We start from the raw sequence: 27662 nt of genomic DNA on the forward strand, positions 1-27662 counted from the left end.
ACGGTAAAAATATAATTGCACACACTTTTGAACTCAAAAGTAGAAAATACATTTTGACCCCAGAAATTAATTAAATTTAATGTGCTGAATAAAAGTGGATGGCTTCCTTTTGCTATGTTAAATTTGCTTTATGCAAGCCACCCACTTTTATTCAGCACATCAAATTTGATTAATTCTGGGGTCAAACGAACGTGACATTTTTTACTTAAATTGACATACATTTGTATAAATGTTTATTTAAAAAAAACGATTGTCTCCTTCCTCTGCTTCAGTTGCTTGAGCATTTGCAAAATAAACCTCGCTCACTTTCTAGTGCATTGCACGATAGAACCATAGCCGTCCAAATGTGTTCCGAGCCGAGTTGGAAGTTTCTGTATCGTAAAACGATCAATGAAGGCCTTTAAAGGGCTTATTATAGACGTCTTAAATGCCTTGCAAATCGGACGGTCATAACCCGGATGTTATGTTTCCCAAACTTTAAATCACCACTTTTTAACTGACATAAAAAAACATAAAATCCATACTTGATTAAATATTCATGTTTCACAAAATGTCATGCGTACAATAAATTGCCTTTAATAATATATATTTTTAAAACACGCTTTAATGAAATGTACCGTGCTAGTAATGGAAGAACTCCACGACTCCAGGAAGTGGCCCCGAAGCTCGCCACAACGTAAGGGGACCGTGGCCAATTACATCCAACGTGAGTTGAGCGTCGACAATTTACCTGTAGATCCAACTGACAAGTATACCAAATTTGCAGTCGATACCACGTTGGGAAGTGGGTTAAAATTGAGTTACAAGATTTGAGGATACAACAACAACAAGACAGAGTGAGTTAAATAAAAGCGTGTAAAAAGGGAAGAAAACTCCGGGCTTACGGGGTAACAGACAAACACTTGCTCCATTACAGTATAATTATACTGGTAGGAACGAAGTTGTAAACTGAGTGTACCAGCCTGCAATAGATTAATGTGTCCGTCCGCCCCCTTTCAATACTTTAACGAAGTGAAATCTCGTGCTGTTGGGTGTAAAATCAGCAATAGACAGCGCAGAGACTTGTCCTACCAGCCCACCCTGCAGGGACCTGTTTTTTTTTTAAAGCGACGTGGCATAAAATTGCAACTTTTATCTCAGCCACAGCCCTGGGCGGAATGCATGGAGCAATGTGTCACTGTGTCGGTTTTGCCCGGCATATCGTCTCCCTTTGAGCCGCTGTAGCAGCGGGAATGAGGGACGAAAATCAATCCCCCAGCGGTGATGCACTAAGGCGTGACTTTGTAGGACTTGCTAATGGAGACGGTCCGGGTTAGGAATTGCGAGAGTTGAGGAAGCACGGAGGGAGGGAATCACAGGGTGCTTACCGGAGCACGTGAAATATAAATCACTTATTGAGCACCACACATCAACGGAAGTGACCGATTGAAGAAACAGCTCTCCGTGGTTTTTGCCTGAAAGTAAGGGACGTGGCGCGCGCCTAACGCACAAAACGTCGGACTTTCATCGCCACCATTCCGGGGGCGAATCGCGTTAGAGGGATTACGCAATCACGACATGACCACCATCCCCCCCCCCACCCACAACAACAACACCACCACCACTCCCTGCCAAACCCACCGTGAACACGCGAGATGAACTTTGTGAGCCACGCCAAAACCCGAGCATCCTCCCCCCACCATCGTCAGAGGTAAAAGGCGGCGGGGGGTTGCGGCTGGCACGGGGAGCCGCGTCTCTCCAGAGGGCGGTGGTGGTGCCGCAACTCGAGCGGCAAGGAAGGGGAAGAAGGAACACTGCGAGGATGATTCATCGTGGCCGTCTTCCGTCTGGCTGGTATGGGTGGGGGAGGGCCATCCGCGTTCTCGCTCTCTTCTTCATAGTGCGTCCCGAATCTCATATACAGGGCGTTTCAAAGAGATAGACCCAATTTTCAAGATGTAGCGAATTCAAATCGGGTCCATCTGTATAAAACACCCCGTATAACAAACTAAAACGTATTTCTCGAGGTTATTATTGATAAGCTTTGAGTGCCCTTGGGTATGGCATGATAATTGTTTTATTATTGTGTGTGTACAATCACTGTTCAACAACATTCGTCGTTAATACGCCCCCGTAGCTTATAAATCACAAGTGTTATTATTGGGGATGTAAAATAAATCTTGACTCAAAGCTTTCGTGACTACAGGAATTCATATTCTTTGGGTCTTTCGGTAAAGTCACGTAGATAGGTTGAAATAAAATAAAAAGCTACGACGTTTCGATCGCAACACCTCTTGTAGACGCACAACCCAGCGCCGCACACGACCGCTTGTGTTGTGATCGAAACGGCGTAGATTTTTGTTATTTTATTTCAACCTCTCTACGTGACTTTACCGAAAGACGCAAAGAAAATCTAAAATAACTTTAAACGTTTGATAATCGAGGACACTTTAAATCAACGGGTATTAAACGCGTTGAATAATCCCATACATGTGCGTATAAATATGTTGCCATTTAAATGTGTCGAAGGCTCAAACATAGCACCAAATAATGCCAACGAGGGTATGACCACGAGGTTGTTCATGGGCCTTGTTGAGATTTGGGATGGCAGAGGCAAAGGTAGGGGAGGCACATTGTTGTTGATAAGTCGTTTTTTGGGGGTTAGATCGCGTAAATGGCACTGTGTCGTTAAACCCGTCACCACCCGACACGGCCAATTAGTAATATATCACGTAAACAAAACGTGCCAAGTCGTTACGAGTACAGCACACTGGTGTATTGGAGGGTAAACTCACAAACATTTACAATTTGAGTACGACGTTTCGCCAGTAATTACAACTGGCATCATCAGACGACAGCCAGATTTGTGCAGAAATCCTCCTCCTGTTTCGCGTTGGTGTTCATTGTAACTTGCCGACCCGCCCGTACTCTGGGACATCTGCGAGGAGAGGAAAGAAGAATAAGAAAAGACGGCTACGTGGCTAATCGGATTCCTCATCCTCCTGTCCTAAATAAAAGATGCCGATTCGCAGGAAAACGTGATCGTGTTTGCTCCCATCCCCAATTTCAACGAACGCGGCTTCGAAATCCCTTGCGTGCCACGTGGGCTTGGAGGAAGCTTGCTGTGCGGGGGAAGTCAACGTGGTGGTGTGGCCGTGGGGGCCGCGCCAGGTCCCAGCAAGAATGAATGTGTCGTGATAGCCCCGAGCGCTCCATGGCATCCCACCCACCCACCCTCCCCACCGCGGGGCAGAGTCCAGAGCGCAGAGGGAGAACTTGGCACAGACCCCCCCCCCCCCTTCATCCTGTGGCATTAATTGTTACGAACGCGTTCATCGGGTCATAGGAAGAATGCCCAGCGCTGGGTGTAATGTGACGCGACAAAACAGCAAAGATATCCTCCCGTCTAGCCTGAGGCACGCAGCCTCGGTGCTCGTGGTCGAGAAGAGACTTCGTGACGCGCGAGCTCCGAGACTCAACACAACCGTGGCTCCTCGGCACTCCCGGCTGCGGCAGAATCGCAACCTCGACCTGGCGGCGCCAACAAAGGTCCCCCGTGTAGCCTTGACACACTGTTGGGGCAAGTGCTGCTAGCGAGTCGCACCTATGAAGGCCGGCGCAGCACCACGTCCGTCCGCCTTTGTTTCCCCAGTGACGATGTTTACGCACCGCGCTAGGCACTTGAGGCTGAATCGACATAGGGGAGGCCCAGGATGGGTTCAGATTATAATCTTCACTGGTGTTGGTCGTGAGTGGGAATCAAACTCTGGTCGCTGTGTTCATTTAATCCTTGTGGTGGTACCCCGGGGTAACCAAATAATACAAAATGACCGAGGCAATTAAATATTTTATTTCTGTGACACTATTTTTTTCCCAGGGGTGTACTTCACTCGGCGACTGGGGTAACAAATCAATCCGAAATCGGTGCCACACTCCGCGATGTCGGTACGCAGCGAGGACGATTGCGCCAATACCCTGAACGCTCGCACGCACCGTGGTGGTGCTGACCATCAGCAGACTAAAAATGACTGCATCACGGACATCATGCGAGAGCCGGGGTACTTTGGTACCCCGGGGTACCACCATAAGGTTAATTTGTGCATTCATTCAAGTGTCAATGCGTTCTTGCTTTGTGCAATTGTCGCTCTGTCCATGGTTCTCATTCATCTGTAATCTGGTCTCAATACAAGACCATCTGTGTGTAACCTGGTCTCAATACAAGTCCATTTGTGTGTAATCTGGTCTCAATACAAGACCATCTGTGTGTAACCTGGTCTCAATACAAGACCATCTGTGTGTAACCTGGTCTCAATACAAGTCCATCTGTGTGTAATCTGGTCTCAATACAAGTCCATCTGTGTGTAATCTGGTCTCAATACAAGACCATCTGTGTGTAATCTGATCTCAATACAAGTCCATCTGTGTGTAACCTGGTCTCAATACAAGTCCATCTGTCTGTAACCTGGTCTCAATACAAGACCATCTGTGTGTAACCTGGTCTCAATACAAGTCCATCTGTGTGTAATCTGGTCTCAATACAAGTCCATCTGTGTGTAATCTGGTCTCAATACAAGTCCATCTGTGTGTAATCTGGTCTCAATACAAGTCCATCTCTATGTGTAACCTGGTCTCAATACAAGTATACCTGTGTGTAACCTGGTCTCAATACAAGTCCATCTGTGTGTAATCTGGTCTCAATACAAGACCATTTGTGTGTAACCTGGTCTCAATACAAGACCATCTGTGTGTGATCTGGTCTCAATACAAGTCTATCTGTGTGTAACCTGGTCTCAATACAAGTCCATTTGTGTGTAATCTGGTCTCAATACAAGTCCATCTGTGTGTAACCTGGTCTCAATACAAGTCCATCTGTGTGTAACCTGGTCTCAATACAAGTCCATCTGTGTGTAACCTGGTCTCAATACAAGTCCATCTGTGTGTAATCTGGTCTCAATACAAGTCCATCTCTGTGTAATCTGGTCTCAATACAAGTCCATCTGTGTGTAATCTGGTGTCAATACAAGTCCATCTGTGTGTAACCTGGTCTCAATACAAGTCCATCTGTGTGTAACCTGGTCTCAATACAAGTCCATCTGTGTGTAACCTGGTCTCAATACAAGTCCATCTGTGTGTAACCTGGTCTCAATACAAGACCATCTGTGTGTAATCTGGTCTCAATACAAGTTCATCTGTGTGTAACCTGGTCTCAATACAAGACCATCTGTGTGTAACCTGGTCTCAATACAAGTCCATCTGTGTGTAATCTGGTGTCAATACAAGCCCATCTGTGTGTAACCTGGTCTCAATACAAGACCATCTGTGTGTAACCTGGTCTCAATACAAGTCCATCTGTGTGTAATCTGGTCTCAATACAAGTCCATCTGTGTGTAACCTGGTCTCAATACAAGTCCATCTGTGTGTAATCTGGTCTCAATACAAGACCATCTGTGTGTAATCTGGTCTCAATACATGTTACTCTCTGCATTATTCGTGATTTTGTTTACATGTCCATAGTAACTCGAGTCGGGGACAACTTTGTCTTTCGCAAAGGAGCCATGTTCAGTAACTGCGGACAGTTTACGTTCGCCACTTTGTGTCGGATAAAATCTCTTCCCCAGTGCCACGCTCCCCCTGCTCCTCTCGCTTCGCCACTGGGGCTCGGTTCGCGGGGGGCCCCTGCTGCCCCGGAGCCTGGCGCCCCTCCCGGCACGCCGCCTCCACTCCGCGGGGGGTCCCCTCGGCTCGGACGGCGGGGGGAGCCACTACAGCCACGTGGTGGTCGGGGCCGGCAGCGCGGGCTGCGTGATGGCCGGGCGCCTGTCCGAGGACGCAGCGTCCCGCGTGCTGCTGCTGGAGGCCGGCCCCAGGGATACGGTGCTGGGCAGCAAGCGGCTCGCCTGGCACATCCACATGCCCGCCGGATTGAGCAAGGTCCTCCACAACAGCAAGTGAGCCCCCCCCCCCCACCACAACACCTCTGGTGAGATTCGCTGGGGCGGGACGGGGGATTGGTTACAAGTACAGGGATCTCCTCCACTTCTGAACATTCGACTTACGAACTTTCAAAGATACGAACAAACCTGTCCGTATGTCCAGTCGCCTGTTAGGACCAAGAGTCGTAAATTCAACCGCCGTGTGGTGGAATCTCCATCTGCAGGACGTGAAGAACCGGTGGCATCTACATCTACAAGAGATTATACAACTTTTAAAGCCATTCCCCGTGTTCAGTGTGCATGCCGTACAATGTGTTTGAAATCGACAGGAGTGAAGTTGGACTTGCGAACAAATCGACTTACGAAAAGACCTCTGGAACCTAACTCGTTCGTAAGTAGAGGAGTCCCTGTAGATAGTTTTTTTTTTTGTACAACCGGTGCAAGAACGTACAAAGGCAAGGGAGGTGAGTGTCACTTGCGCGAGCGACCTCGGGTCACTAAAATGACAGGTCAACGGTGTTAAAACAAGTGCAGCGATGAGGAAAATAGAAATCGACCAAACGAAATGTAATAAAGCAAAAACACAACCGCGTTGCAGAAGATATCTTTCGACAGTGCACAAACGTAAACTAAAAATTCTTATTTTACCAGGTAAGGCCCACTGAGCTATACAGCTGTTTTTCAGAAGCGACCTGGCCACAAATGATAGCTCAACGAAGATGGCTTATCACGTGGAAATGTATAGCAGCCAAATACTAAACGTCGAGGGAAAAACCGGAGGTCCTGGAAAAAATCAGTGCCACCACGGAGAGAGAGACATGAAAACTCAAAATATACAGGAAATACTCCAAATATAAATAACAATGAAGTTATATTTCCGATAACATAATCAAAATATAAAATTATCCTGGAGAAATCTGATGAGTGATAAAGCTCTTTTTCACAAATGTCCAGTAGTTTTCACCAAAGTTGACCTTGGACAAAATACTTTTAAAATCATTCGTAGTGAAATGAAGTTAAATGAAACACCGTGCCAATTATTTGCTTCAGCTCACACCGGTAGGTTGAGAAACAATTCTCACAACGACGAGATCGGCAACGTCTCTCCTGAAACTGTGTCGCGCGTTCCCCATTCCAATCCAGGGAAGCCAAATGAACCGTGCCTCCTGACTCAATTTCTTAAACAGATGTCCTCAGTTATTGCTCACCCGCGCCCAACTTTATTGACTGGCTCACCCGTACCATAACTGAAACATCTCAGTGCACTTCTGCCAAACTCTTGTCGACGTCTGACGCCGCTCGCGCCACGCGTGCTACGCGTGCGCGCGTGCGTGTGTGTGACGTATGCCCAGGTACGCAGTGCACTACTACACGGAGCCTCAGGAGCACTTGGGCGGAAGGTCGCTCCTCTGGCCCCGAGGTCGCGTCTGGGGTGGGACCTCGTCCATGAACGGCATGATCTACATCCGGGGCCACGCCCTGGACTATGACGGGTGGGTGGCGCCGTTACCTCAAGCAGGAGTCGGACGGAACTGTCGTCGTGCAAACGCTGCGAGTTAACACGAGCAAGGGAAGGGAACGCCGCTTCGTTTTACGCCTTGCAGGCACGGAACTCCCACCTTGATACTCCTGCAATTGTTTGGCACTGTGACCAATCGATGGCGTACACCACGACTCAACAACCTCTCACACAGTTTAACACGTAGGCTTTCGCGACCAATATTATCCATAATGGAGGGGTTTTTTTCTTTTGTTAGATCGCATAAATATAAATGTGTCATTCAACCCACCACCACCCGACACAGACAATTAGTAAGGTTTGTCAATAAACAAAGCATGCCAATTAGTTACTGTGTGTTGGAGAGTAAAACCACAACATTTACAATTCGAATACGACGTTTTTCCAGTAATTACAACCAGCCTCATCAGGCGACAGGCAGAATTTTGGAGAAATCCTCCTTCTGTTTCGGTCTTAAATAGAGGGATGAATGTGATGTCATCACTTGTGAGCCAATCCGGTGTGAAAACGATCCTCTCACACCAAGCACAATTACCATACAATAGCACGCACTGCCTCGCAACGCCTATCACAATTAAACACGGCAATTAATTACACCCGCGTGTACATTGGTGGTGGCTCGCGATGCTCGTATACAGCAATGGAACAAAAGGCCCAAAGTAGCAGGGACCCTCTTGAAAAGAAGTCTCCAGAAGTCTGAAGTCCCCTGCGTGCGTGAGCCTCTGCGAGGGTAAAGTTCGAAATTCCTCCACACGGTATTCAAACGCGCCTCAGTCTCTCTCTCTCTCTCTGCTCAATGTAGACACGACTCTCTGTTTGCACGAGGCTCTCTCTGCTGAGAGAGGGTGAGGTGCGGCGGTGGGTCCGGTGCAATTGCAGCGGTGCCGCCGCACTTTCAAACAATTACGATCCCTGGCAGCGGTGTGCCGCTGATTTTAGACTGAAAACTCGTTTCTTTAGAGCTGCTTTGTGTGTTTGGTTTGTTGTCCTTCCCCCCCCCGCACCTCCGATGAGCACGGTTGGCTACGTACGGTGCGGAAGAAGTTCAACGTGCACAGATAGGGGCCACTCTGCCTGGTGAGCTCTCCCCCGTCCACCCCCCACCAGGTGGGAGCAGGAGCACGGAGCGAGCGGGTGGTCGTACGCAAACTGCCTCCCCTACTTCCGCCGAGCACAGAGCCACGCCCTGGGCCCCGACGAGTACCGCGGCGGCGACGGCCCGCTGCGCGTGTCGCGCGTGCCCACCCAGAGCCCGCTGCACGTTGCCTTCCTGGAGGCGGCGAGCCAGGCCGGCCACGCGCTCAACGAAGACATGAATGGTTTCCGGCAGGAGGGCTTCGGGTGGTACGACCTCACCATCCATCAGGGTGCGTGTGCACGTGCGGCGGCTGCAGCAGTAGTGAAGATCGCAAGGTGGTGGTCGTAATTATGATCACAACGATGATGATGATATGAAGATATCGAGTGTGCAGGAGGTGCAATTGTACGCCCCCGGGCCCCAGGGCGAAAATTAGACAGAGAGCCCTATATCCTTGCACCAGGACCCACGCCAACCACGTTCTTCTACTGATGACACCGATGATAACATCACGGTGATGGTAGCATCTGCTCCAGTAAGTCAAGAGAGGGCCTTACGCTGTAAGGGGGCCTTACGTTGTAAGGGGGCCTTACGCTGTAAGGGGGCCTTACGTTACAGCGTAAGGCCCTCTCTTGACTGTCACTCTGTGCCCAGTCTTATCTGTCAGCCACCATCCTTCGAGTGCAAACACTCCAACGATTATTTTGTTCAGTGAACTTTGTATGAATGGGACTTTGCTCATATTTATCTTTGGCTCAACGTTTCAGCCATCCTGTGTCCTTCGTTCCACATCGATAATTCCAAGGTAATATTATGATCAGTGTCACAAAATCTGAAAGTTTCATAATCGAGGTTTTTTCGGGTTAGATTGCGTAAATATAAATGTGTGTAAACAAAGCGTGCCAATTCGTTACTAGTACAGCACACCGGTCTGTTGGAGAGTAAACCCACAACAGTGTAAAGAGTAAACCTACAACATTGTAAATGCGCACACCTGCGCACACCTGCGCACACCTGCGCACCACCAGGCAAACGCTGGAGCTCGGCGTGCGCGTACCTGCACCCCGCACTGTCGCGCCCCAACCTGGAGGTGCGAGACGGCGCCGTGGCCACCCGCGTCCTCTTCCGGGGCGAGCGAGCCGTGGGGGTCGAGGTGCTACGAGGCGGGGTCAAGGAGCAGGTGAGGTCCCGCCGGGTTGTCGTGGGAGCAGGCAGGGGGGTGCGGGGCAGGGCTGGCTCGCGCTCATCGAGCCAGACGAAGGCTCCTTTGGTGACTGCCGCTGCCGCCGCCCCATACCGTCCCACGTTGCTGCTGCCAGGTATTTGCCGAGCGGGAGGTGATCCTCTGCGGTGGCGCAATCAACTCTCCCCAGCTGCTGTTGCTGTCGGGGATTGGACCGGAGAAGCACCTCAAACAAGTGGGGATCCCGGTGCTGGTAAACAGCCCTGGTGGGTTCGCCTTGATTTTTGCCGGCGCACCCTTTTCGATTTATTCCATAATAAGGTTGTTGTGTTTGTGCAGATTTGTAGTCGCTCCATTGTTCTACTTCTTTAAAGTGCATAGGTCCAGTGGCTTCCGAATATCGAATGAAAACCCATAGGACTGAGGGGTCCTATGGGTTCTAATCCAGTTAAACAAAATTATCTTGACCTAGAACTTGAAGATAATGACGACATTGGGCTTCGTACATGTACACACATAGCCATGTGGTCAGTCCGTTGCTCGGTGAGGACATCCCCCACACCAGGCGGATTTTATTTGCCCATGCTGCACCACACTAGGCAGTGCAGGTTAGTGAAAGCAGCGAGCATAGCTGTGGGAGTATAGAAGTACAGTACAACGACACTTTTTTTTCCTTCATTACGTAGCCATGCAGTAGGCCCGTTTTATGTATGGTGGTCGCCCATCCAAGTATTTATCCAGGCTCAAGCACTGCTTGGCTTCGGAGAGCCGATGAGTTCACATGCCTTCTGGGCAGTTTGGTCATGGGCTGTTGTTGTAAATGGATGGGATCATGATTTCCCTCTCATTCCTCCCCCCACCACCCCGGTGGGCGTATAGGCGTGGGTCGCAACCTGCAGGACCACCTGAATGTGAGCATTAAGCAGAGGTGCGCGCAGCCCCTGACGGCTTACACCGCCCAGAAGCCACACAACATGATCCGCACGGGGCTGGCGTGGATGCTGACGTCTACAGGTGAGGAGGGTGGACGCTTGTCCGCAACGCGGTTCAATAGGACGACAGCGTGCGACTGTGGTCGTCCAGGACAGACCGTAGTACAACGTGTAATGACGCAATGCCCAGATCCGCGAATATGAAGGAGACAAAGCGGTGATGACAGTCTCGGCTGCTCCTGCTGACCCGGTTGTTGTCTGGGCTTGACCACCTGAATGCGAATTTGTAGCTGTGGCTCTGAGTCTACGTTAGCAGCCGCACGCGAAAGAAGAAAAAATAGGACGACAGATACTGCACCGGTGTCTCCACGACCTCTCCAAATCCCACTTCCGCCGAACGCCCACATCTCCCAAAATGCCGCACATCAACCGATGTTTCTCTTATCTCATGAAATCCCTCGCCTCCACGCTCCGGACGACCCAAAATACCGCCGCCAGGCACCTCAACCGCACCCGAGGCCTCGTCAGCGAAACACTCGGATCCCTCCGCAGGTTCCTGATCCAATCCCAAATCGTCTTTAATGTCTCCAGCGAGTTCCTCCGTCGACTCACCCCGCCTACCCCTCCCCTCTCATCTCACCCCACCTACCCCTCCCCTCTCATCTCACCCCGCCTACCCCTCTCCTCTCATCTCACTCTCCTCCCCTCTCCTCTCATCTCACTCTCCTCCCCTCCCCTCTCATCTCACTCTCCCCTCCCCTCTCATCTCACTCTCCTCCCCTCCCCTCTCATCTCACTCTCCCCTCCCCTCTCATCTCACTCTCCTACCCCTCCCCTCTCATCTCACTCTCCTAGCCCTTCCCTCTCATCTCACTCCACTTCCTACAACGCACTCTCCTGCCTCTCCACTTTCATCTCAATCCTCTCAACCCAGCCACGCACTCTCCTACCTCTCCCCTCTCATCTCACTCTACTACTTGCCACGCAGTCTCCAACCCCTCCCCACTCATCTCACTCCTCTCCCCACCCATCTCACTCCTCTCCCCACCCATCTTACTCCTCTCCCCTCCACGTGCTTTCCTACCGCTCCCCTCTCATCCTTACTCCACTCCCCTCCCAGCCACTCTCCAGTCAACCATTGTCCAGTGGGAGTTCGCTACTTTTATTCTGCTGCTGCCATGGCCTGGGACTTTCCCCACTGTCCGTGCTGTCCGACTCCCTGCCCCTTGTACAAGTTGGAGGCTCAAGACCTTCCTCTCCTGCCCTGCCTCTGACTGACTGCCTCTCTCTGTAACATAAAACATGCCCCACCCCTTCTACATAACATCCTGATGCAGTCCCCATTGAGACTAAAGTTCACCAGCATCGAGTAATCCACGTGTGGATTTTGGAACTGATGAGCCCCCCACTAAGTCGGCGGTTGCTGTTTTGGCTCCGGGCGCCACCCGTGGGTGCTCCGTGCCGAGTAGTGAGTGCACGGGAGCCATCTGTTAAGAGTCGTGTGCCTGAACGCACGGCATGGATTGTGAATCGCGGCATCGGGAGCAAGCGACGGGCAGGCACGTACACGGAAACCAGAAGTTAATTGTAGACTTACATCTTCTTTGGTTATTTCGATAAAGTCACGGAGATAGAAAAAATAATAAAAATATCACGACGTTTCAATCGCAACACAAGCGGTCGTCATCAGGAAAAGGGATTAGCCTCGGAAGGAAAACTGTTTTTAAAGGTTTGGAGATGGGCGTAGCCCAAGTGTCTTAGCAGTACCAGGAGCATGGGCGGGGCAGCAATGCCAATGCAGCAGCAATGCCAAGGCGGCAACAATGCCAATGCAGCAAAGGGCCGCCAAGAAATCACTGTACCCCGCTCCACACACCACACTGCTGACGGTGGAGTCTATAACCTTCCTCTCGGTTGAAATTGTCTCCGTGTCTGTATATGGATGGCTTCATGAACGAATCTTTGTTGATAGCCAGTAGGCTTGCAAAGTACCATCGTCTTAGAGAAATACATTTTGTGTGAGCCAGCCGCATTAAAGTAATGATCAGCCACGGCAGCAGTATTGATCCTACCGTGTTTCAGATCTGCCTTGTGTTCACGAACATGGTCCGAGACATGTCGCTTAGTTTCCCCAATGTAACTGCTGCCACAGATACAGCTTAGTTTGTAGACGCCGGGATATTGCATGTCAGGAATCTTGTCCTTCACAGATGGGATCAGATCACGAATTTTATGTACTGTATTAAATCGGACCTGGAGCTTGTGTTTGTTCATGATTTTGGAAATCTTTTTGGTGTGGCAGGGTGATGTTTTTGATTGGATCCTCAGATGGCTCCTTCCTCACGGTTGAGGTGATGGTAGACTTACAGTATGTGTACTACTGTACTGTCCCTGTCTCCACATATCCCCGTGTTCCTTTATCCTCACATTCCCATGTCCCTGAATCCCCATGTACCTGTGCATATCTCATTATGTCGCTATGTCCAGTCTGTCCCCATGTCCTTGGATGATGGGAATGATGATTTGTCCAATGTGTACTTCTTTCTCCGTGTCCCTGCGTCCTTCCGTCTCCGTCTGTCACCATGTCCCCTCGCCTGTCTTCTCGTGTCTCCGTGCCACCTTGTCTCCGCATCGCCGCGCGTCGCCGTGTCCCCAAGTGTCCTCTTGTCTCTGCATCTTCTGTGTCCTCACGTCCCCGTGTGTCCCCATGTGTCTCTATGTCCCCATGTCCAGGTCCAGCAGTCACCGCCCATATCGACACGGGAGGTTTCGTTCGCTCAGAGCCAGGGGTTCGACACCCGGACCTCCAGTTCCACTTCATACCGGGGGAAGTCATCAACCACTTCCAAGAGAACTCCACCATGGAGGCCTTCCAGGTGCTGTAGAATCTCCACGTTACCACGGTGGAGTCCTGTATCATGAATTTAACTGATGCAAATGGCCGCTGTTAACTCCCCTCCACAGCATAGCTACGAAGAGGGGGCAAATTGGACTGGGGGGGTGCGCGGCGGTTTATTATTTCCACCAGGGCCCAAGCCAACACTTTGCATTGCTCCCCTGAGCACTGCCACCTCAACGTGAGCTTCCCTAACACAACGTGGCAGGTCGGATCTTAGGGGCACCACGTTGGCGAATTCGATTCTGACCCTGAAGATGCGTGCTGTATATTTGGAGTTTGCATCTCTCTCTCAACATCATCACAGTGGCTAGGAGATGTTAACTACCTCGCCTTGTATGCAGGAGGTCGTTGGGTTCCATCCCGTGGTTTTGTGGAGTTTTCTCGGGGTCCTCCAGTTTTTCTCTCCACATTTAAAATCAACTTTGTTTGTTTAGAGTATTTGGCTGCAATACATTTCCACTTGATAAGCCACTTCGTTGAGCTAGCAGTTGTGGCCAGGTCACTTCTGAAAAAGAGCTGTATAGCTCAGTGAGCCTTACCTGAATAGGAATGAGCCTTACCTGGTAAAATAAAAAAAACGTTAGTTATTGAAAATACGTCTTGAGACTCGACGATGCTTGATCGAGAAAGTACGAAAACTTAACTTGCGTCCTCCGTTACCGTCACCAGGTCAGCGTGTGTGCACTGCGGCCGCAGAGCCGCGGGTGGGTGGAGCTGAAGTCCACCAATCCCCTGGATGCACCACTGATCCAGCCCAACTACCTGAGCACAGGTGAGGGAGGCATGGCAGCAGTTAATCCCACGCACTCCCACATAGTGTTGTCCGTGGGAGTGAGCGGGAGAGGAAGGGGCGCGGTTTTCGTGGTTTGGCGAGTTTTGGTGTTGGGGACCGCGAGCGGCAACGGCGGCGGCAGACTCCCGCTGTTGGTGCCGGTGACGATTTGTGAGGCGGGCGAGCATCAAGGACGCCGCCGGCGACCCGCGGAGGCGCGGTTCGGCACTGATAGTTCGGCGTGACGTCGGCACGCAACTCCCTGTCCTGTTTCCCCGGCCCCAAAAACGAATGTGATGTCATCCATGACAGACGACATCACATTCGTTCATTCCTTAATTTATTTAATTCGCTAATTCGTTGAAGCTGTCAACTCCTTCCGTGCGGAGCGTCGGCATGCTGAGGTGCGGCGCAGGGCGTATTGTTTTTGGGAGGCTGTGCGGCTCCGTTGGTCCCGTTCAACCGCCTGGTTAAACGAAGCCACGGGAACGTGGCTCCCACTCAACCGCGCAGGAAGGAGGTGGCGCCGACCGATGAGGAGCAAGTCCCGCCGCCACGAGGCCCCTTTCCGATCCACAGTGTTTGTGACGCAACGAGTCGCAGCGTCACAACGCACGTTCCCGCATGGGATAAATTGCGTGGCGGGACACGGGCTTTACGTTTGCCGAGACGCCCATTTGCGAAGGAAAAAAATCGTGGATGTGGGTGTTTTTGCCACGCTGCCGCTGGATGATCCGACAGTGGCGTTGGACCCTCGGGAATTGTGCCCTAAATCTAGATTGAAAATCTAAATGAAAAACGAATTTATTTTAGAAGCGATTTTTGTGTTTAGTTGTCCTTCCCCCCCGGTGCACCTCCAATTGGTACCGTCGGCTACGTACGGTGAAAAATAAGTTCAACATACATACTAAATCGGTTGATGAAGTGGTGCTGCTGCTGATGCCGCCCACGTGAACCGCAGACAGAGACGTGTGGGAGATGCGGCGCTGCGTGGAAGTCGCCCGAGACGTCGTTTCGCAGCGCGCCTTCGGACCCTATCGCAGTGGAGAGGTCGCGCCGGGACCTGGGGTGAAGACGGCGGCGGAGGTGGACGCGTGGGTTCGCACCCAAGCCGAGACGACCTACCACCCTTGCGGAACGTGCCGCATGGGCGGGCGGGAGGACGCCGCCGCGGTGGTGGACGAGTTCGCTCGCGTCCGAGGGGTGAGCGGCCTGCGGGTGGTCGATGCGTCGGTGTTCCCGAGCGTGCCCAGCGGCAACACCAACGCGCCCACCATCATGGTGGCGGAGAGAGTGGCCGACCTCGTGCGGGGCCGCGAGACGTTGCCGCCGAGCCACGTGCCGGTGTACGTCGCCGGCGACGATCGCCAATGAGTGGCGAAAACCAGCTGCTGTCTGGCAGGCAAGCGGGCGATGTTCGGGGTCTTTGTAACCGCGTTGCATTGATGAGCTTGTGATCGAAGTGAAACTGGCTAGCAGGTGAAAAATCAAATGAAGCCACGGACATGCAAAGGGCTCTTGCAAACACTGAAAGCTGATCGCCTTTATTGCGTTTTTTTGCTTTTTCATGAACCTCAAATTATCCTCATGGCGGTACCCCGGGGTACCAAATAAAACAAAATGGCCGAGGCAACTAAAGATGTTATTTCTGGGACACTTTTTTTCCCAGGGGTGTAACTTAACTCCGCGACTGGGGTACCAATCAATCCGAAACCAGTGCTACTCCACGATGTCGAAACGCAGCGAGGACGATGATTGCGCCGAAACCCTGAACGCTCGCACGCACCGTGGTGGTGCATCGTGAGTACAGCTCGTCGAGATGAGTCGATTGCCGCATCGCCGACCATCAACAGACTAAAAATTACTGCATCACAGACATTATGCGAGAGCCGGGGTACCACCTTGAGGTTCATATTGTGCACTGGCTCATGCCTTGCAAACTTATATTCTGTATTCAGCCATCAATTCATGATTTTTCGTTTTCATTTGCATAAATAGTATCAAGTATTCTTTGAGTCTTTCAGTAAAGTCACAAGTATCAAGTAGTCTTCAGACCAATTGTCAAGTTGCATGTTGAACGTTTTTCGCACCGTACGAAGCCAACCGTGCTGATCGGAGGTGCCTATTTGATGACTGGTGCTCTGATTTGTAATAAATTTAAAATCAGATGCATGCGGCTCCGGAGCCGAAGGTTCCCGACCCATGCCCTAGAGCAGTGGTTTATCAACCCTTGGTGAGCTACTGTACCCAGCTTTGTTGAATTTTGTCGCAAACGAGTATCCCCCCCACCCCCACCCTTGCCTGACCCAACACGTTTCTGAAAAATAAATGCGTGAATAACGAACAACAATGTGTTAACCACCAATTTTAAAATCCGTTCACGCTCGCCGTTTGGTCGATGTAAACCGACATTATTTATAATCAGCGAGTCTTCGATATCGCTCTAGGTTACCATATGGATTTAAAGCCGCTGCCACCACCGATCACGTGGTGGCAGTGCTTGTTGAAACCAGTTTTATGTTTTGCCTTTTGTGGCTGCCGCATTGTCCTTCACCGCACTTCCGATTCGCACAGTTGGCTGCGTACGGTGCCAAAGAAGTTTAGCACACTCAACAAAACCGAGTTTAGCGCACGTATGGAAGTGTCCGTAGCAACAACAACAACCCGCCATAATTAACCTATAAATGAGGGGGATGGCTTGCGAGTTGCCACAGTGGTAGCGTAGTGGTCAGCAGCACGCCACTGAACTTCGATCCCAGAAGTCACCGTTCAACTTCAATCTCCCGGTGCGGCAGTTGTTTAAACAATGGTGGGGGAGGGGGGGGGCAATTTTCTCAACTCCCCCCCCCTGATCTCTCACCACCCAGCAGCACCAGCAGCTGCGTCCATGGGTTCACCACAGTGTTAGTCTACCAGCTGGGTACATCTGGTGGGGCGGAGTTTGCACTGCCGCCACAACCTCCATTCTCCACTCTGTCGGCTCCTGCACCCTTCCCGGCTCAGCGGGAAGCGCCGAGTAACATGACTCGGCATACGCGGCAATGGCAGCAGCTGAAGCAGCAGCACGTTTTGCCAAACCTCCACCGAGTTTCTCTCCGTTGCTTCTGCGTCCACGAGCGAGACTCACAACAGTAGGGAGAATAAAACGAGTGCCACTTTGTACAGGACGCAGCCCTGCAATCGCTTGCTCATGCCACTGCTGGGGCCTCCTCCACGATGGTAGAGGGTTTTTGGTCTGTTCTTCCATGCCGGCCGGTACCATCTTGGGTAGAGGCGGTAGTCATCCACATTTCACCCCACCGCTTCCACCACCAACACACGTGACTCCCAACCATCGATTTAAACTGTTGATAGCACCAGCCCGCCGTGTGGCTGCCGCTGCCTCCACGCTCGGCTGTGGTTCTTCCCAGCGCCTCTGAATCATCCTCTCTCTCTTTCGAGCGCGGGGAGAGAACGCTGTGGGACAGCGGCGGCGCATTTTAAGTTGAGTTCATCTTTTTCCCACGAGGTAGGGAATTCCACAGGGTGAGAGCCTTGTTTGTAGTCACCCCCTGGGAATGTTTTAGCGAGCCCTCTGTGGCAGTGGAGTGAAACGGTCGGGGATGGGCGGTCGGGAACAAGAATATCCTCATGGTCGCGGGGGTCACTGGTCATGCAGAGCTTCCGCTTGCGTCGAAGATGAGCGCATCAGCCGGCCAGCGGTGCGACGATCTTTGAATGCTTTGGTGATTCACCGTGGTCCAGACTTTACGAGGGGAAGTGAGAAACCCCAGGAGGGGGGGGGGGGTAAGGGGAGGGGTTCAGCTGAGTGTTATCGGCACTGTGGAGGCAGTGAGGGTTGGTGGATCGTACGCACGTGTGGAACTCCCCCTCTACCTGTGATCGCCGGGCATTGCTGTGCCCTGGCTTAGGGTCAGGGGACGATGGCAGAGCAGCAAGTAGGATTAATTTCCATCTGTAGGGGGATTGGGTATTTATCCCCCCCTCTCGCACGTTTGTGGTTTTCTCTGGGTGCTCCATTTTAACTCCCGCATGTTAAAAACACTCATTGAATGATAAACATCCCAAACATAGGATCACAGTACTTGGGCAATTGTTGTTAGCGACGGTTTTTGGCTTTGCCTTCCCCTCTTGTGTGCGGTTTACCGTGCAGCCTCTGAATATTTCTCTGAATCACTCACTCCGAATCAATCCCTCAATCGTTCTCCGAGACCAAACGAAAACTTCACGCAGCAATGCGACAGAACTCGACTAGGTAGCGAGAGAACAACTCATTCAGATCTGCAACAGGGTTCCTCGTGGCCGCGCTCTTTGAGTGCAGGTGGCCCGGGTTCGAACCACACTCAGAACTTTCTCCGGCGATATTTACAAATTGACGCGATGACGCCACAGCGCGATGGTGCCGCGTCGTCGGAAGTGGGAGGTGAGGATGAGGGAGGAAATGACATCACAAGGAGGTGGTGAGGGTGTTGTGGGGGAGCTGATGTCACGGGGAGGAGAGGAAGAGGCAGGAAGTGACACCGTGGGAGCTTGCAGGCTGTGAAAAATCTGGCAGAAGGAAGCGGTGACCGCTAGCCGTGAAGTATGGTCCAGCATCAGTTCTCCGCGGTCACGTGGCCACTCCCCCAACCGCCCTGGCAACGGCGGTGAGGGTGAAAGGTGGAGGGGCGTAGGTTAACCCGAAGGTGCCCTGGAGGACAGGGCTTCGTGGGGCCGAGTCGGGGCTGTGGGGGGCGGAGCTGGTGAAGGTGAACTCTTGCATGAGTGCGGAGAAAAAGAGGAAGAGTTCGACGCGAGCGAGAGATTCACCTAGACAGGAACGGCGACCTGCACATGCGCAGAGACACAGCACAGACACGGGGAAGGGGAGGGACACAGCCGTTGCGCATCTCTCCAAGAGGTCGCTTGAAGAAGGCACCAAGACACGAGAAGGTCATTCGGCCAGGGTGACGGACTTTCACGGAGGAAACCCACGCAGAACCGCGGGAGAACATGCAAACTCCACACACACACACACACATATATACCGTCACACACTTATTCACTCGGACTGACGTGCCACGCTAGCCACACCATACCGAGGGTCACCCACACTGCCCGGTGCCAGGCTAGGTGCACTCACCGATGCCGAAGGGCATGAAGGCGTCCCTCCTGCGCAGGCGGCCGTGGGGGTCGAGGAACCTCTCGGGGTCGAAGAGGAGTGGCCGGGCCCAGACGCGGGGGTCCACGTGGCACGCCCACAGGTTCAGCAGCACCACGCTGCCTCGGGGTATAGTGAACCCCCGCAGCTCTGCACACAGACAAAGTTCGCCCGTGTAGCCCACGCAGTACATTGGGGCAAGTGCTGTTAGCGAGTATCAGCACCTCCTAAGGCCTGCACGGCGCACGAGGGGGTAATGTGGCCAACACGACTATGCCAGCTGGGCCACCTTTGTCTCCCCAGTGCTGGTGTTTTGCACATGCCGCACCAAGAACTGATTTTTTAGGCTAAGTCGATAGAGGGGAGGCCCAGAACTGGTTCAAATAATCGTCACTGGTGTTGGTGGCCGTGAGCGGAAATCAAACTCGGTTGTTTGCCGGGTATTTAGCGCAGTGTAGTAACCACTGCGCTTCCACTCCCCGCACAAAGATCCCCCATGCAGCCTTTGTTGGGACAAGTGCGGTTAACGAGCACCTTGAAGGCCACCCATGAGTAGGGCTTGCACGGCCAGCACCACCACGTTCGCCCAGCCATTTTTGTCTCCCCAATGCTGATGTTTTACACACATCGCACAAGGTACTCATTTGAGACTGCGTTGACTTAGGGGAGGCCCAGGACCGGTTAGAATATTTTCAGTTATTGGATGTGAGCAGGAATCAAATGCGAGTATTTGCCGGGTTCGTATCAAAGTGCAGCGCTAATCACTGCACTACCGCTCCCCACTTTGCAATACGCAGACACTTTAACACATACACAGTGTACATGCACCTGCACACGTGTGTGTGTATACGTACGCACGGAGCGGGTGGCCGAGTGGGGGATGGCGAGCGGCACCACGGAACTCAGCCTCTGCACTTCCATGATGGTGGCGACGGTGAGCGGGAGGCGCGGGCGATCGCTCAGAGACACGCGGCGCCCACGGCCGACCACCGCGTCGAGCTCGGCCTGCACGCGCGCTGAGACGTGGGGACACGGAGACGCTCCCTCACCAGCACACTCACGCACCCCTTTACTCGGCCACCTACTCACTCAGCCATCCACTCACCCATTCGTTCACCAACCCACTCAAGCATTAATTCACCCACCAAATGCGCTCGCTCTCATTCACCCACTTATTCATCTGCTCAACCTTTCATTCACCTGCCTACTCGCACACACCCACTCATTCATCCACCCGCCTGCGCATTTGCCGACTCATTCAACCACCCACTCGTTCACCCGCCCACTCTATTACCCGCTCACCTGTCCGCTCACCCCCCCGCTCACCCCCCCGCTCACCCTGCACGGCCGGGTAGGTGCACATGAAGAGGAGGCACCACAGCAGAGTGTTGGCCGTCGTGTCTGTCCCGGCAATGAAGAGGTCGGCGACGATGTAGAAGAGGTCATCGGCATCCAGCACTCCCCGGGTCCCTCCTGGAGCCTCCCCTCCTCCCTCCTCATCGTCGTCGTGGCCTCCGTGGGACTCGACGAGAAAGGCGTCGATGAAGTCGCGGGGGTTTGCGGGATCCAGGGTCTCCTCGTGCTCACGGATTATCCCCTTGGAGAGGCGGGGGTTCACAATGGCCATGTGGGTGGGTTCACAGTGGCCGTGTCAGTGGGTGGGTTCACAATGGCCATTTGGGTGGGTTCATAGTGGGTGAGGCGAATAGTTTCAGCACATGGTTTGTGTCTTGCCTTGGCCAGAAAGGGTTTCCTATAATTGCTAGGTGTCTTCTATTGGGTTAGTGGGTGGGTGAATAGGTGAGTATGTGGGTAAGAGTGTGGGTGAGTGCCCCTAGACTGAACCGCACAGCAATCATCCCCGCCCTCCCCCATTACTGGCAGACTAATGCGCAGAGACAGCTGCCACTGGAGGTGCCCCAGGCTAGACCACGCAGCGGCAAAGGCAGGACCCCCCTGACAAGACCGTCGCGAGACTCGGCGGGGCTCTCCGGACCTTGAGGAAGCGGGACACCTCGTCCACGGTGGAGAAGAGCTCCCGGAACGGACCGCACGGCAGACAGCGGAGCGCCGGCACGACGTTGATCAGCATGGCCGGGCTGTTGGACGCCAGCTCCATGCCGCGCACCATCAACCGCAGGGCACGGCGGAATCCGGCGCAGCCTTCATCGCCGTCCTCGCCGCCGCCGCCGTCGTCGTCGTGGTAGTGGCGGGAGAAGCAGAGGCCGCAGATGACGTTGGCGACGGCGCCGTGTGTGAGCGGCGCCGGGGAGAAGGGGGTGGCCGCCCCCCCCGAACGCGACGCAAGCTTGCGGAGCAAACTCGACACCTCCCGCTCCACGCGTGCCTCCAGCAGCCAGCGGGAGGTGGGCCCGGGGGAGGGGATGGAGCAAGATTCGGATCTGGATTCGGTTGTTGTGGTTGCAGTTGCGAGTCCAGCCCCGAATCGGCGCAACGCCGCGTGAGAGAAGCGGCGGTGGCGCTGCCAGGTGGCCCCCAGGGGAGCGAACACGATGCCTACGGTGTGGGGCGATTCGAGGAGAGAGGGCCACCAGCACCACCACCACAACATGACCAACAACCACTCGCCTAACAACACTCCCATCACAAAGGCTGGACTATTTCAGCTCCATCTGCTGTCTTCACAATCGCCATAATCTGCCGCCTGTACCACCACTGCGCCTCTCCTCTCGATCGTCCACCATTCTCACGCATCGCCACGATGGCGATGTCGACCTAGGGGAGGCCCAGGACTGGTTCTGATATAATCATCACTTGTCTCGGGTTATTCGCGCAGCGTGCTCACCACTACACTGTCACTCCCCACCAAATCACTCATTTCGCATTTACTCACACAATCAACTACACCGTGTGCGTGGCCTTACAAGGAAACATAAATAGGTGACGTTTCGGGCAATACCCCTTCTTCATAGGGAGGCCAGAGAGACAGTGGACGCTAAGAGCTGGAGACTGCACCTGTTTACAGCATTGGGGCCTGACGAGAATCACATTCTACACACGAGTGTCTCCTGATTCACCGTTAAGCAATCGGCGTACGGCTAAGTCTACGCATCCCCGTGAGTCTCTGGCTCTCAGTGGCTCTGTAAGCGAAATCTATCGATGGTCTCTGTGCGAGTCCAAGCATCTATGCACCCACGCGCATGCTTGCGCTATGCACGCACCGCGTACTCGCTGTTGCTGCACGGGGGGCAGCTGCCACTGGGGGGGGGGGGGGGGGCTGAGCCTCTCCTCACCCTTGCGCTGGGTGACGAGGCGGACGAGGGGCAGGTCCGGGCGGCCGGCGAGAGCCTCGGGGTGGTGGCCCAGCGCCTCCCTCACGGCGGTGGCGCCGCTCAACACCACGACGGGCGGGCGGCCCGCGACCGTGGCGATGCTCATCACGTCGCCATGGCGACGCGCCAGCTTCTCCAGCGCAACGTGCAGCAGCCCTCCCGCTGTCGTGGCAACAGGGCACCGCGTCAAACGGTAACTACGCGCAGCAATACCTCGGCGTTGCCCTGGCAACGGGGCACCGCGTCGAACGGTAACTATGCGCAGCAATACCTCGGGGTTGCCGTGGCAACGGGGCACCGCGTCGAACGGTAACTACGCGCAGCAATACCTCGCGGCTGCCGTGGCAACGGGGCACCGCGTCGAACGGTAACTAGGCGCAGCAATACCTCGGGTTGCCGTGGCAACGGGGCACCGCGTCGAACGGTAACTACGCGCAGCAATACCTCGCGGCTGCCGTGGCAACGGGGCACCGCGTCGAACGCTAACTACGCGCAGCAATACCTAGGGGTTGCCGTGGCAACGGGGCACCGCGTCGAACGGTAACTACGCGCAGCAATACCTCGCGGCTGCCGTGGCAACGGGGCACCGCGTCAAACGGTCGGTAGCTAAGTAACGCAGACCTTGATGGCACGGGAACGGGGCAACACGTCAGTCGGTGGGTAACTGCGTGAAGCCACCACGTTGAGCATTGACACCTCGTCCATTGGTAACGAAGCACACCTGCCGCTGTCAGGGCAACAGGGCACCGTGTCGAACAGTCGGTAACTTGGTAAAAGTAGACCTGCTGCCGTGGTAACGGGGCACTGCGTCAAACTACCACCGAAGTCAAGGCGCCAACAACCAAAAATCGATGACAGAAATGTACAAAGTCGTGGTTATCGCGATAATCGTCACGGCGAGGCTAGTGGGGGATACTTGGGTTCCCCCTCGCCTCCACCCCCCTCACCTTTGCGGTTCTCCCACCACAGCGTGGGGAGCGCCCCCACGAGGGGCCACGCCCGCGGGCCGGGGGGGAGAGGCCCCCCGGGGGCCGCGGGTCCCCGGCGTCGGAGCCAGAGAGCCGAGAGGAGCGCCGAGGCGACGGAGACGAGGGCGGCGAGGAGGAGGAGAGGAGACATTGGCGCGAGTAGCCCCCAAGGCACTTTGGCGGCCTCGGTTACCCACGGGCGAGCTGATACTAAAAGCGACTTTTGGATGCGCTTCTGCGGCCGTCTGGAACGCTCTACCGATATTAGCAAGCCGCTGGGAGTAATGCACTTTTAAATCATCTAGATTGACAAACCCATGTATTTAGAACCGCTGTTTGTGTTTTGGTCTCCTTCCCCTGTAACTCCGATTAGCACGGTTGGTTTTACGTACGTTGCGATAGAAGTTATACAAAGCCAAAGATCCCCCGTATAGCCTGAACAGAATGTTGGGGCAAGTGCTGTCACCGAGTAGCACCTATGAGGGCCGGCACGGCACGCGAAGAGGGGGGTGGCCAACACCTCGCCAGTCCAGATCCGAGCGCTGCCTGTCGCCCTACAACCGTGTCTCTAATCCTGGCTCTAGAGCTGAGACTCCCTGGCTCTACAGCTGAGACTCTATCCCTGGCTCTAGAGCTGAGACTATCCCTGGCTCTAGAGCTGAGACTCTATCCCTGGCTCTAGAGCTGAGACTCTATCCCTGGCTCTAGAACTGAGACTCTATCCCTGGCTCTACAGCTGAGACTCCATCCCTGGCTCTAGAGCTGAGACTCTATCCCTGGCTCTACAGCTGAGACTCTATCCCTGGCTCTAGAGCTGAGACTCCCTGGCTCTAGAACTGAGACTCTATCCCTGGCTCTACAGCTGAGACTCTATCCCTGGCTCTACAGCTGAGACTATCCCTGGCTCTACAGCTCAGACTATCCCTGGCTCTAGAGTTGAGACTCTATCCCTGGCTCTAGAGCTGAGACTCTATCCCTGGCTCTAGAGCTGAGACTCCCTGGCTCTACAGCTGAGACTCTATCCCTGGCTCTAGAGCTGAGACTCCCTGGCTCTACAGCTGAGACTCTATCCCTGGCTCTAGAGCTGAGACTATCCCCTGGCTCTAGAGCTGAGACTCTATCCCTGGCTCTAGAGCTGAGACTCTATCCCTGGCTATAGAACTGAGACTCTATCCCTGGCTCTACAGCTGAGACTCCATCCCTAGCTCTAGAGCTGAGACTCTATCCCTGGCTCTAGAGCTGAGACTCTATCCCTGGCTCTAGAGCTGAGACTCCATCCCTGGCTCTAGAGTTGAGACTCTATCCCTGGCTCTAGAGCTGAGACTCTATCCCTGGCTCTAGAGCTGAGACTATCCCTGGCTCTATAGCTGATACTCTATCCCTGGCTCTAGAGCTGAGACTCTATCCCTGGCTCTAGAGCTGAGACTCTATCCCTGGCTCTACAGCTGAGACTCTATCCCTGGCTTTAGAGCTGATACTCTATCCCTGGCTCTACAGCTGATACTCTATCCCTGGCTCTAGAGCTGAGACTCTATCCCTGGCTCTAGAGCTGAGACTCTATCCCTGGCTCTAGAGCTGAGACTCTATCCCTGGCTCTAGAGCTGATACTCTATCCCTGGCTCTAGAGCTGATACTCTATCCCTGGCTCTACAGCTGAGACTCTATCCCTGGCTCTAGAGCTGAGACTCTATCCCTGGCTCTACAGCTGAGACTCTATCCCTGGCTCTACAGCTGAGACAGCTGAGACTCTATCCCTGGCTCTAGAGCTGAGACTCTATCCCTGGCTCTACAGCTGAGACTCTATCCCTGGCTCTACAGCTGAGACTCTATCCCTGGATCTACAGCTGAGACTCTATCCCTGGCTCTAGAGCTGAGACTCTATCCCTGGCTCTAGAGCTGATACTATCCCTGGCTCTACAGCTGAGACTCTAATCCTGGCTCTAGAGCTGAGACTCTATCCCTGGCTCTAGAGCTGAGACTCTATCCCTGGCTCTACAGCTGAGACTCTATCCCTGGCTCTGCAGCTGAGACTCTATCCCTGGCTCTAGAGCTGAGACTATCCGTGGCTCTAGAGCTGAGACTCTATCCCTGGCTCTGCAGCTGAGACTCTATCCCTGGCTCTACAGCTGAGACTCTAATCCTGGCTCTAGAGCTGAGACTCTATCCCTGGCTCTACAGCTGAGACTCTATCCCTGGCTCTGCAGCTGAGACTCTATCTCTGGCTCTAAAGCTGAGACTCTATCCCTGGCTCTAGAGCTAATACTATCCCTGGTTCTAGAGCTGAGACTATATCCCTGTCTCTACAGCTGAGACTCTATCCCTGGCTCTAGAACTGAGACTTTATCCCTGGCTCTAGAGCTGAGACTCTATCCCTGGCTCTAGAGCTGAAGACTATCCCTGGCTCTAGAGCCGAGACTATCCCTGGCTGTAGAGCTGAGACTCTATCCCTGGCTCTACAGCTGAGACTCTATCCCTAGCTCTAGAGCTGAGACTATCCCTGGCTCTACAGCTGAGATTCTATCCGTGGCTCTACAGCTGAGACTCTATCCCTGGCTCTACAGCTGAGACTATCCCTGGCTCTACAGCTGAGACTACCCCTGGCTGTTTCGCTGGGTCTCGGCTCAACTCGTACCCACGTGGTGTCCACCAAAGCCACGGGGTGGGGCTTGTTGTGACGTGACGCCATCAGCATGCGCGGCCTCGCCCGGTCTCTCGTCTCAGGTCACGGGCATCACGATCCTGAGCGTCGCAGTCGCTCTCATATAGCATATGTACTATACTGTATCATATTTTAATACAATATAACATTCAGCATAATACCATGCTGTGCTATGTTATTATACTACTATGTTGTATTATGTGAATATAGTTGGGTAACGTTAGGGGACATTCACTTTGGAGTCTAGTCCGTGTGTTGAAGGTAATCCACTCCGTGTTTTTTGCAGTTCGTGTGTTGTATTAAATCCACTCCGTGTGCTGTATTGAATCCACTCCACGTTCTGTATAGAATCCACTTAGTGTTGTGAACTCAATCCACTCCACGCGGATTGGTCCTGGTTATTGTCTAGACGTGTAAAAAAAACCTCTGAACTGGCATTCGTCCTGGGTTATTATCTAGAAGTAAACCACCTCTGAACTGACACTTATCCTGGCTTATTATCTAGAGGTAAACCACCTCTGTACTGACACTTATCCTGGGTTATTATCTAGAGGTAAATCCCCTCTGAACTGACATTGATCCTGGGTTATTATCTAGAGGTAAACCACCTCTGAACTGACATTTATCCTGGGTTATTATCTAGAGGTAAACCACCTCTGAACTGACACTGATCCTGGGTTATTATCTAGAGGTAAACCACCTCTGAACTGACACTTATCCTGGGTTATTATCTAGAGGTAAACCACCTCTGAACTGACACTTATCCTGGCTTATTATCTAGAGGTAAACCACCTCTGTACTGACACTTATCCTGGGTTATTATCTAGAGGTAAATCCCCTCTGAACTGACATTGATCCTGGGTTATTATCTAGAGGTAAACCACCTCTGAACTGACATTTATCCTGGGTTATTATCTAGAGGTAAACCACCTCTGAACTGACACACATCCTGGGTTATTATCTAGAGGTAAACCACCTCTGAACTGACACACATCCTGGGTTATTATCTAGAGGTAAACCACCTCTGAACTGACACATCCTGGGTTATTATCTAGAGGTAAACCACCTCTGAACTGACACTGATCCTGGGTTATTATCTAGAGGTAAACCTCCTCTGAACTGACACTGATCCTGGGTTATTATCTAGAGGTAAACCACCTCTGAACTGACACTGATCCTGGGTTATTATCTAGAGGTAAACCACCTCTGAACTGACACTTATCCTGGGTTATTATCTAGAGGTAAACCACCTCTGAACTGACACTAATCCTGGGTTTTTATCTAGAGGTAAACCACCTCTGAGCTGA

General features: G+C 53.0%; 2 protein-coding genes across 3 annotated transcripts; one reads left to right on the plus strand and one right to left on the minus strand.

Moving 5' to 3' along the window:
* Positions 1–132: 132 nt before the first annotated feature.
* LOC116950745 (choline dehydrogenase, mitochondrial-like) lies at positions 133–16302 on the plus strand. Of its 2 annotated transcripts, none has more exons than XM_076073149.1 (10): positions 133–706; positions 5598–5927; positions 7265–7405; positions 8539–8798; positions 9538–9689; positions 9829–9958; positions 10572–10706; positions 13358–13500; positions 14193–14295; positions 15257–16302. In XM_076073149.1, the coding sequence occupies exons 2-10, from the start codon at positions 5785–5787 to the stop codon at positions 15667–15669; spliced, it is 1620 nt and encodes a 539-aa protein (XP_075929264.1). In that variant the 5' UTR covers positions 133–706; positions 5598–5784; the 3' UTR covers positions 15670–16302. The 2 variants fall into 2 exon arrangements, with proteins under 2 accessions (XP_075929264.1, XP_032824661.2); XM_032968770.2 differs by lacking the exon at positions 133–706 and adding an exon at positions 1729–1833.
* Positions 15812–26386, minus strand: LOC116950746 (cytochrome P450 2U1-like). The gene is made up of 7 exons (XM_032968771.2): positions 23676–26386; positions 22690–22890; positions 21432–21952; positions 20774–21032; positions 20290–20451; positions 19418–19585; positions 15812–19122 (listed from the first exon to the last, which is right to left on the minus strand). Exons 1-7 carry the CDS (start codon positions 23845–23847, stop codon positions 18905–18907), a joined length of 1701 nt encoding a protein of 566 aa, XP_032824662.2. The 5' UTR covers positions 23848–26386; the 3' UTR covers positions 15812–18904.
* Positions 26387–27662: the final 1276 nt, after the last annotated feature.

The sequence above is a fragment of the Petromyzon marinus genome, chromosome 40 (assembly GCF_048934315.1).
Source record: "Petromyzon marinus isolate PM22_M1 ecotype Great Lakes invasive population chromosome 40, UKy_Petmar_22M1.pri1.0, whole genome shotgun sequence".
Taxonomy (NCBI): domain Eukaryota; kingdom Metazoa; phylum Chordata; class Hyperoartia; order Petromyzontiformes; family Petromyzontidae; genus Petromyzon; species Petromyzon marinus.

Excerpts from the sequence above, each read along its gene's own strand:
- LOC116950746 (XM_032968771.2), bottom strand. The coding sequence starts at position 23,847 with ATGTCTCCTCTCCTCCTCCTCGCCGCCCTCGTCTCCGTCGCCTCGGCG. Across the intron at positions 19,586-20,289 it reads CTCGGCCACCCGCTCCGTGC|AGCTGCGGGGGTTCACTATA; the intron begins GTACGTATACAC and ends GTCTGTGTGCAG. Across the intron at positions 19,123-19,417 it reads CTTCATGCCCTTCGGCATCG|GTCGCCGTTCCTGTCTAGGT; the intron begins GTGAGTGCACCT and ends GCGCATGTGCAG.
- LOC116950745 (XM_032968770.2), top strand. The coding sequence starts at position 1,802 with ATGATTCATCGTGGCCGTCTTCCGTCTGGCTG. Across the intron at positions 1,834-5,597 it reads GGCCGTCTTCCGTCTGGCTG|TGCCACGCTCCCCCTGCTCC; the intron begins GTATGGGTGGGG and ends TCTCTTCCCCAG. Across the intron at positions 9,690-9,828 it reads GAGGCGGGGTCAAGGAGCAG|GTATTTGCCGAGCGGGAGGT; the intron begins GTGAGGTCCCGC and ends TGCTGCTGCCAG.